This window comes from Camellia sinensis, chromosome 1 (genome assembly GCF_055761805.1).
Source record: "Camellia sinensis isolate YWXY chromosome 1, ASM5576180v1, whole genome shotgun sequence".
NCBI lineage: Eukaryota > Viridiplantae > Streptophyta > Magnoliopsida > Ericales > Theaceae > Camellia > Camellia sinensis.
In genome coordinates this window covers 207636497-207647836 of record NC_138961.1, presented here as the reverse complement: position 1 = coordinate 207647836, position 11340 = coordinate 207636497, and the positions used below count along the sequence as shown (strand labels likewise).

At 35.2% G+C, this 11340-nt stretch overlaps 1 protein-coding gene across 2 annotated transcripts; it reads left to right on the top strand.

The window, feature by feature from the left end:
• The first annotated feature begins 1495 nt into the window (after window positions 1–1495).
• Window positions 1496–10899, top strand: LOC114277174 (nodulation receptor kinase). 2 transcript variants are annotated; one of them, XM_028219039.2, is made up of 15 exons: window positions 1496–2312; window positions 2834–3359; window positions 3570–4048; window positions 4145–4295; window positions 4398–4469; window positions 4567–4635; window positions 5152–5223; window positions 5364–5435; window positions 5552–5730; window positions 6063–6289; window positions 6728–6854; window positions 6936–7004; window positions 8654–8843; window positions 9213–9345; window positions 10091–10899. In XM_028219039.2, exons 1-15 carry the CDS (start codon window positions 2216–2218, stop codon window positions 10430–10432), a joined length of 2805 nt encoding a protein of 934 aa, XP_028074840.2. In that variant the 5' UTR covers window positions 1496–2215; the 3' UTR covers window positions 10433–10899. The 2 variants fall into 2 exon arrangements, with proteins under 2 accessions (XP_028074840.2, XP_082749811.1); XM_082893685.1 differs by having other exon boundaries at window positions 6728–7004.
• Window positions 10900–11340: the final 441 nt, after the last annotated feature.

Sequence of the window (11340 nt, the reverse complement as noted above, 5' to 3'; positions counted from 1 at the left end):
GCTTACATCAAGTTTAATAATTAAAATACTATTTTTTTTTTATCGATTTTGCTTAACAAAAATAGACAAATGATTTAAATTGAAAAGAATTTAAAAAATAAGTGTTTAAATTAATAAAATTAAAAATTCATAATTTATTTTGTTATAAGGTTCAAATTTTGAGAATTTTTTTTTTTTTATGTAATTATCCCTATTTAAAATTGAAGACAATGGAGATAGGATGGTAGTGCCGGAGACAACATTAGTAAGAATGGAATTCTGTTACATTTGGAAAATGTTTCCCACACTTAATAAGTAGAAACCTATTTTGAATCCAATTTAGTTTATTTTACAGAAGACATTTTCAATTAACTCTCTTATTGTACGTATCAAACACCAAAATAATAACAATAATAATAATAAAAATGCAGATCTAGTAAGTAAATGGAATTAAGATCCGTGATGAAACTGTATGGTCAGTTAAACCAATATCATTGTGACAAAGCTATAATAAGCTGTGTTAATTGACCCAGTACTACACTACATGTCAAGAATATCTCCATCTTTCCAATCTGTCATACACAGTCATCCTCAATTACTTACTAATTTTATGCTAATATTACTGTTTCAACTCATCCTAATTGTCTTGTCTTCGCATAAAAAATTAGACATCGACAGCTTCAAAATACAGTGATTGGCTTGACTGGTTAATTGGGATAGTGAAACAGTTGCAAATACAGTATTGAAATTATTAAATATGAAGGTTAATCAATTTCTACTACCTAAGACCGTTCACCATAATTTCTGTAATAGTGGGGCATTAATTTGACAATATAATTAAGTTCTCCACAACATATTAGGTCAACATTTGTAGAAGTTTGGGCTTGCTATTTTAATAAAGTCCCATATGGTAGGAGTAAGAAAATCAACATAATTAACATTTTGAATATCATTTCCTTTTTCTTTTTTTTTTTAAACTGATTAGTTGGCTTAGTAGATAAGATGATGCTAAGGCCATGTTTGTTTGGGCGGACTGGATTAGCATTCCCATGACTAATAGTCCTAGGAATACGAATCCGTTAGATTATGTATCCTATCTTAACTAATAGTCAAGTTTAAAATAATTAGTCCGTACTTCAATTGTTTAACTAAACATCGGATTAATAATTTTATTGGACTATTAGTCCAATCTCAAGCTCATGTCCACCCAAACAAACATGACCTAAGTGTACAGTATTAAAACACACAAAAAACACATAAAAAGTATTGTGCAATTGAAATATTATTTTAAGTATAACTTAACCACACAACGTAATTTTTTGTGCTCTTTTTGTGTTATAATTGTATGCATTTAGCATTACTGTACTCTCTTATTAAGCATGATGCCCAAATTCGAGTCTTGCAATGCACTTTCCCCTCCTATCGATTGTTTAAAAAATAATATTCCTTTTTCTTTTTGTTCTCGTTTTCAGTCTAATTAAAAGACAAATTACAAATGAGAATTATATTAAATTAGACATTCAATTATGAAAGAAAAGGTGAGGAGAGTCAAATTTCAAAAAAATAAAATAAAAAATTGAAGACTGAAATATGATTAGAAGTTCCTACGAAGCCAAACCCCACTTCCATGATGTTTACACACGGAGAGGGCAACAGACAAGAAGAGAGACGAAGATGAAGGGTTGCTCCGCCCCATTATTTTAAACAATATTAGTGAAAAAGAATTTAACAAAAAAAAACTAAACCACCACCACTAAAACAATTGATAGTATTAGTTAGACTCGGTTAATTAACATCAAAATGATAATCAAATTTGGATTATCTTAATATCCCAGCTCTCTCTCTCTCTCTCTCTTTCTCTCTCATCTTCCTTCCAAATCCAATGTTTCTGCTATACCCACCATTTTAAGTCAAACACAATTATATCAGTCGCTTCCCTCTCCAGGACCTCTCTCTTTTGATGATCTTTTGTCAGCAAGGGCTGTTGAATCTTTAACAACTCATAGAAGATTGTTACATGTATCAAAATTTACATGTATTTCAAGAGGTTAATGTTTTTTATCTGATTAAATGTAATTGAAGAACCTAATTTTCGTTAATTGATACGAAGCGGCAAGCCAAAAATGATAGTGTTCATGGGATTTAGAGTAGTTAGTTGGGTAGTTGGTGGAAGTTGATGAGTTAAGTCTGATTATGAGTTTGGCAACTCAATGGAGGAACTTCAATTTAGGATAAGATGATGATGGAGGGATCCGATAACTGGAATTCAAGACTGCTCAACCGTTTCATCCTTTGCCTGCTCGTATCTTTCCAATCAGCTTGTGGTCAAGAAGGTTAGCATGTGAATTTTTTTTATTTCTTAACATTAGTCCTAATTATTGTTACAAAGGTCTCAATAGGGTTAATTGTAACTATTTAATGCAATACAAATCTCAACCATATTTGGATCTTAATCTTGAAATCAAGGTCAATATTATGTTCACCTATGTTTGTAGGTGTAAATGTTATGTATAGCTTTTGGGTAATTTTTGAAACTGTTCTGCATATAACTCTGCCTATATACTATGATCAGATCTTCAATTAAACAGTTAAAACAGATTAATATCGTTAAGGGTTTTCTTTCTTTAGCCTAACAATAATTATCAACAACAGACAAAATATCATAATCACAAGTATCCGGTTGGTTAGATCAATCTGATGATTACCTAGATCCATGTGATGATTATAGTGTTCAATGATATGCAGATCTTCTTTGTAGATGATTAGAATACACAAAAGTGTTTTAAGTTGTCAACAATCAATGGTAATCCCAAAATGTTCTATTCTTATTATTGTTAAATGTAATTTTATGCAGGCTTTGTCAGTATACAGTGTTGTGGTGATTTGAATTTTACAGATTCAAAAACCAATATAAGTTGGAAAACGGACAGTGATTGGTACCCAGATAGATTCACCTGCCAAGACATAGTCAGGCCAGTGAAAAACGATACAGGCTATAACAAGGCTCGGTTTTTCAATTCACGGTTTGGCAACAAATGGTGTTATAACTTAACGACAGTAAAGAATCAAGATTATCTGATAAGGGGTACATTCCGTTATGGAGATCTGCTGGGGATACCTCCAGGCTCCTCCTTTAATGTTTTGATCGGTGTTACACCGATAGGGACCGTGAACTCAGTGTATGAGACAGAAGTGGAGGCAATTTTTCGAGCTACCAATGACAACATGAACTTCTGCTTAGAGAAGGGAAAGGGATATCCTTACATTTCGAAGCTTGAACTAAGGACTTTGAATAATTCTGATTATTTCCAGCTGGAGCCCTCCAGTGTTCTGAAATTGATTGACAGATTTGGTGTCGGGAGTGATGGGCAGAAGATCAGGTATGCTACTCTGTTCACAGCAAAAGAAAGAAAATAAGAAGACACATGGATAAGCTAAGAGTTTTTTTTCTGAAGATAAAATATAAAATACCGAACATGACTTCATCGTATTTACTACACACAAACATATATAACATAGAATATATACATACAAGCATATATTGTTAAAGATTGAGAACCCTTTTCCGTGTTTAACATTTGCAATCTCAGGTATCCATATGATCTATATGATCGAATCTGGGGAAAGGAGTTGAATCGCAGCCAAACAGCCAACCAGATATTATCATCGACCGCCAATATCACCAATGCTAACATAACAGCACCTTCTCCTCCTATCAAAGTGCTAAAAACAGCTCTAACCCATCCAGATCATTTAGAGTTCCTGCACGATGACCTTGTTACTGAGCAGACCAATTACAATCTCCACCTATACTTTCTCGAGCTCAATGATTCTGTTCAAGCCGGGGAAAGGGTGTTCGATGTATACATCAACAATGAGAAAAGCAAAGAGATTGATATATTGGCTGGCGAGTCTAATTACAAAGCAGTCATTTTGAAATTCACTGCAAATGGGTTTCTTAATCTGACCTTGGTCAAGGCATCAAATGGGTCCCTGTTTGGCCCAATTATTAATGCTTATGAGATCTTGCAGGTGCACCCATGGGTTCAAGGGACTGCCCAAGCAGATAGTAAGTTACCATGTATTTCTCACACCTGGATTTACATTCCACTTGTTTACTTTGTGATACTATTGAACAGCTCTCTCTCTCTGTCTCTCTCCACAGTGGATGCGATTTTCGAGGTTAGGAATGAGTTACTGGCTAGTAACCAAGACAACGAGATCTTGAAGGCTTGGTCAGGAGACCCTTGTCTTCCTCTTCCCTGGCATCGTCTGTATTGTGAACCCATCAATAACTCCCTAGTCATCACTACATTGTGAGTTGCGCCTCCTCTTTCTGAACTCCTGGCAGTTGGGTTTATATGGAACGCGATTTATTAATCTGTTTTGTTTCTCCATTCCCAAAACTCCCTTTTCAGGAACCTTTCTTTCAGCAAACTCCAAGGACCACTTCCTTGCAATATCACTATGTTGACCCATCTAAAGGAATTGTATGATTCACAACTCTATTTATTGTTGTCAATATGATTTAAGTTGTCCAAGTTGTGTTGAACTACATGTAGCTCATTACTTGCTTGTGACATGCAGGAACATCAGCAACAACGACTTCATTGACACCATCCCAGAATTCCCAGTTTCTTCCATGTTGACATCAGTGTAATTTATTCTCCCTAAATCAATGTAGTTCATAATTAGTTAAGCCATTTAGTTCCACCGACTCTGCCATTTTAATCTTAATTTACAAAATGTTGAGGAACTTAAAAGGATATGTTGTAGACAATCAACCAACTAGAATTTTTAAACCATTTCGTAGTCGGATTCTATAACATTACATACAAATAGTATAATCTTAAACTCAGAAACATTGTATAAAAACAGTCAATATCTATACTTTATATATGCATACAGCCAAATCCTTCTATTCATATTGTTAAGGGGCAGCCAAATCCAACATTGCAGACTCAAAAATCTGTGCAATGCAAGTGCACCAACGTACACAATGCATTCAAAACCTGAGTAACCAAAAGCATATATGCTCAGCATTTTCAAGTTCTGCTATTCTTCTCCACCACATTTTCTACCTACAACTCGTCATGAAATTCACGATTTCAATAGTATAAATAAGATAACATTCATGTTTTGATTGTTGCTTCATTTGCATTAATGTATCAGGGATCTAAGCCACAATGATCTCATGGGGAAGATTCCAGAATCTCTTACCTCACTTCCATATTTGAGAATATTGTAAGTTATTTCAATACTTCTGTTTTACCATTATAGATAAAGTAGAAAGATATTATGCAAGAGAAAGGGGGGGGGGGGGGGGAGGAAAGTCTTCCTTTATTCACCACCGCATCAACTTCAGCCGTTATGTGTTTCCTCAGGTATTTTGGATGCAATCCTCACTTCAGTAAAGAAATTCCTACCAGCCTTGACAGTTCAAGACTTACAACAGAGTATGAAACTTATTCCTCCAAATGCAACAGCAATTTATGCCTCCATGATAAAGGGGAGAATCTGATTTTCTTTTCTTTATTATTTTATTATTATTTTTTCAATCTCTATGTTTCAGCAAAGGGATATGTGGTTCTCAAGGATCCTCACATTTGGTACAGCGAATAATCATAGGCACAGTTGCAGCTGGATTGTTCTTAGTCATGGTTGCAGTTGCAATTTTCTTTGTTTGCTTCTACAAACAAAAATTAAAGACTAGGGGAAAATTCAACAGCAAAGGAAACCCAATGACAAAGAGTGAGTGCACAAGTATCTCCTTTCCTCTAGGATCTCCTAATTATACCTATAGGGTCCTAGAAGAAATCACGTTCATTATGAATTCAGAATCATAATCTGTGCTAGAAGAAATCACATGCATTATGAATTCAGAATCATATTCTGATTTTTCTCATTGTAGGTTGACAATCTCATAACTGTAATTTCCATATCTATACACTCAACTTTCAAAACAACTAAAGAGTTTCATAGACATTTTCAACAAGTATTAGCTTACTCATTTATTGTGTTTTGATATTTTGTACGTTCAATTATTTGTTATGGTTTCTCAATGAAATTCTCCTAAATTGCAGATGTAATATTTTCTATGCCCAGCATGGATGATATTGTTGTGAAGCCAATATCCATAGAGAGTTTTACATTGGCATCTATAGAAACTGCCACCCAAAACTACAAAACTTTGATAGGCGAAGGTGGCTTTGGATCCGTTTATCGTGGTACTCTACTTGATGGTCAGGAAGTGGCAGTAAAGGTCCGTTCAGCCACTTCAACTCAGGGAACTCGTGAATTTGATAACGAGGTAAAGTACTATATCACTTTATTGCATACATACATTTGAAACTCACTTCCTGTTGAATGTTCATATCTACTCTCTCCAAGTTAACATTTACCTAAAAATTCCATAAAGATATTCTTCACATGGTTCATAGAAATGTCAAGTATCATTAGATCTTTTACATTTTTACCTGTTCCATGATAAGTTCCCCAACCATTCTGGCAACAACTTAAGCTACTGTAATGACAATTATGTTTTTATCATACTTGGTTCACTAGTCCATGTTGAATTTTTTTTCTATTTTCATCAAATAAGGAAATAAAATAATGTTGTATTTTTGCACTTTTTCTTATCAATAGTTTTATCTGTTTCCATGATTACAATCTGTTAAAACTGAAATATGTTCAGCTGTTTTACCTGTTTCACAAGACGACTGACAGTTGTTATCAATGCATTTTACAGCTGAACCTGCTATCTGCTATTCGGCACGAAAATTTGGTCCAGCTCCTTGGATGCTGCTGTGAAAATGACCAACAAATTCTTGTTTATCCCTTTATGTCTAACGGCTCTCTACAGGATCGCCTTTATGGTACTCCTTGTCCAAATCTGAAGCTCTTCAAGTACATCTTTTTTAATGCTCATTATTTATCCTTCACCAATTTTTTAACAGGGGAGGCAGCAAAACGAAAAACGCTGGACTGGCCAACCAGACTTTCCATTTCTCTCGGTGCTGCTCGAGGCAAGTAATATGCGATCTGTAGCATTCACGGATTTGGTTATATTCTAGTCTATCAGAACTAAATGGAATGGACACAGCAAGAATTTATTTATTTTTTCATTTATTTCTTTGGATACAAGAGAAAGGGTAATGTTAGGGATACAAAATTTTCTACCAAATGAATGATCAAATGTCTCACATGAGTGTGGGGTCCACTTTTTTATGGACCCCACACCCATGTGAGATATTTAGTCATTCATTTGGTAGAAAATTTGGGACCTATAGCATTTTCCCAAGAGAAAACCTAATGCCCCAAACAAATAAGGGGGAAAACATTAAATGGACTTCAACTATGACATTATTTGGTATGAACTTAGCATCCAACATTCTAGTTCAAATTAATAAATAAATAATATCAGCAACATTTGAAGCATGGAAGAGAACTGAATACAGGCAAGCAGCAATAGAGTTTGACAAAATGCAACTTGTAATTTACGAGAATTTAATTTAATACAATTTACAAAGTCACAAAAGCATTTTTAGATGCGCACGAAGTAAAACTTTCAGAGAAACAAAGAGTCGAAGAGAAATTAATAAAAAGTAAAGATACTTGGAGAAAATACTTTAATGCAAAATGCCTATCACAAAGAAAAAAGGGAAATGTCAATGTAGAACCATGATCAACATATATAGCATTTTTTTTCCTAATATTAGAGGAATCATTATTTCTGCCCAGGATTGTGTAGTCTCTTTTTGTAGCCTTCAGAAAGACTTGCACACTAGCTTAACCCAAAAATATATATATATATATATATATACGATCTGTTATAGAGAAACCCTGGATATGTCAGTCAAGCTTTCACAAATGTTGCAGGAAGATAAGCCATGAACCTGTTTTGTGCCTTTAGTGGACAAGATAAGTCATGGATTTTCTTGATGGAGGACACCAGGGAAGCTCACAAGTGTGTAAGCACACATCTCTAATCCCCTAGTATGTAGATATGGTTGAACAGTTTCTACAACACCCTGAAGTTGATAGTGAAAGTCTTGGTCAAGTATAGGATACACGGTAAGATGAAATCATTAACGTTGACCTTATTGATATGGAAAAATATGTTAAGCCCTTAGGATGGAAGGAGCTCACTTTTATGGTATTTGGGAAGTGATTACAGTAAGGTACGAATATAGATTAGAACAACAGATCATAGCATCTCTGATTCACAGGTGGCTGCAGGGCACAGATTGTGTGTCAAGGATACTAGTGTTTCTCGGAATGGAAGATGGTGTCAGCAAATATTGGCAATGATCCTAACTTGACAGAGGATGAATATTGGTGAGAAACTTCAAGTTAAGAAAAATTAGATACAAAAAGATTAATGAAGGCCATTGAATCTTCATCAGCCCAAAATTGAAGGAGTGATCTCACGAGAACTGGCCTACGGAGATGATGAGTTGCATCTAAGCCACCTTTAGAAAGTGGACATAGGGAGGTATATCATTGACATAGATCTAAGAATACTATGTATAACTCGATTAGTGCTGTTCAATCCTGGTCCAACAGGAAGTCCCACCTACTGTTTTGTTGATCATCTCATATGATAATTGTTTAGTTAATTCCACAGAAATTTGATCATTAATTCTTTCTTCTTCTAAGCAGTTTCACTTTTCAGGTTTGCTGTATCTTCACACATATGCTGGGCGCTGTGTCATACATAGGGATGTAAAATCAAGCAACATACTCCTAGATCATAGCATGTGTGCCAAGGTGGCAGACTTCGGTTTTTCAAAATATGCTCCTCAAGAAGGGGATAGTGGTGCTTCTCTAGAAGTAAGGGGGACAGCCGGCTACCTGGATCCAGAGTAAGGACCAATGTCTTTTTATGCACATACTTGATTTCGACTTCCATACCGTGCTTTATGCTTAGACTACAGAGTCCGTGGATCCACTATTTTACCAAACAAATGTATGTTCACCATTCATGTAGTAAATTGCACATGGATATAAATTCTAAGCAGACCATTACCAAAAAGCTTCTATTGTAATTCACCATTCATGTAGTAAAATGCACATGGATATAAATCCTAAGCAGATCATTACCAAAAAGCTCCTATTTTAGCAATTCTGTTATCTTCATCACCCCCTAATGCTCATTTCAGGCATATTCGAATGCATTATAACCTCAAAAATATTCACCATCTCTCTAAATATCATGTGCTTGTATTGTTCAGGTACTATTCTACCCAGCATTTATCTGCAAAAAGTGATGTTTTCAGCTTTGGTGTTGTTCTACTTGAAATAATAAGTGGTCGAGAGCCTCTCAACATCCACAGGCCACGCAATGAATGGAGCTTGGTTGAATGGGTATGGATCAATATGTTTCTAACTACTACGAAGTTGACAGTCAAAATGTTGCTCTTTTGTGTGCCACATCTAACGACACAAGCATGCAAGTCTTTCACACCTCAATTTAAAATTTGAATTATTGATTTTTCACTGCATAACTTCCTCATTTCCTAGGCCAGAAACTAAAAACTTGGCTAACAGCAAAATCAACAATCAACATAAAATCAGCTAGTTGGTCTGACATGCATATAAAGTTCTCTTTAGTTCAGACTTTCTTCGTTTACCTCGAAATTGCATTCCCATCCTGGAAAACCAAGTTGACGCAACTCAAAGATTTACCGCTCTCTCTCTCTCTAGAAGTAAAATTTTGGTGCCTTCTTTATTGTTATCATCTTGCTTGCTTTTTTCTTTTAAAAATAAATAAATAAATAAAAGGAAGAAGAAGAAGAAAAAGATAAGAGGTGAAATTTTGGCTGTTTCATCATATTACAAAACAGTAGAGGCCCAGTCACCTGTTTCCATTCTTTCTTCCTATTCTGGTCCTGGCCTTGCATGCATATTGGGTTGGCAAAACACAATCGCAAACCGTTTGTAGGATATAGTTTTAGCAGTAAGGAAACTAAGGCATAACATGTCTATATTAGCTACTTATTCTAGAAATTTTTATTTTGTTTTTTTCTTGATCATTATATAATTTTTTTAAAAATTTTGTTTAATTTCTTCGAAGGAATATAACTAACAAAAAAGTACCTTTTGCATACAGGCAAAACCATATATAAGGAATTCAAGAATTGATGAAATTGTGGATCCTAGCATAAAGGGAGGGTACCATGCAGAGGCCATGTGGAGAGTAGTGGAGGTGGCACTAGCATGTATTGAGCCCTTCTCTGCTTATCGACCATGCATGGCTGACATTGTACGGGAGCTGGAGGATGCTTTGATCATAGAGAACAATGCATCTGAATATATGAAGTCCATAGACAGCTTTGGAGGATCTAATCGATTCTCCATAGAGAGGACATCTGTTCTTCCAGTTCCATCGACTCCAACACCAACGGAGCCATCTCCCATCCTTTCGCAACCAGCTCCACCACAACCAAGATAATTATTTGGGTGGATGAGGTTTCCTTTAATTCCAAGTGATGTTCAGTTTAGTCACATCAAATGATCGATAGCAAGAAAAAGTGAGGTTGAACCCTCAATGCTCTCTTATAAGATATATTAAAGCAACTTGACGTCGATTCAATTTTTCTAAGCCAAACAGACTCCAGCAACAGCTGTAATGCTTAGGCACTATATTACCTAATTTTCTCATTATTATTATACAGAGGCGAGATCACTGAAAATCGGTGCCTCATGACTTGTAATCACTTCGGGGCAGTCAGAACACACAGGCAACAGCAATCAGTCATCCAGTTGAGCTGATATTTAGAAAGAACTGAAGGTGTCACAAATTGTAGGCCCAGCAGAAAAGAGAGAAGAAATGATTTCTGAATTGTGAACTTGCATCACTAAAGTTCAACCAAGGAATGGATAAACAGATGGTACAAAAATATACCAGCTTTACTTGAATGATATTCTTAATATCACACACTCACACAGTGAAAGATGGCACAATGAAGTCCATATTGAAGCTCCTTCACTGAAGCAGGCTCTTAAATTGATAATGTTGTTTAGTGGCATTCTAGGTGAAGAGAAATCGGAGGCCCTTGACTTCATAAAGGAATGTGAGAGGGGTATGTGTGCAATGAACATGAACTATTAGTAGGAAAAACTCAAGATGTTTGACTATCATATTAAATTTTTCAAAAAATTGATACAAGAGGTCGCAATGGCATTATCAAATGAAACTTGATCTGACGTAACAGTTCAGAAAATTTGCCAATTTGTATAAAATTCTCAAGTAAAGCCCAAAAGAAAATAATGAACACGGAGATATCTAAACCATGACCCATTTACTTTCTTTAAAAACATAAAATTAGAATGCTCTTTTTGAGTTCAGATTGTCCCTTA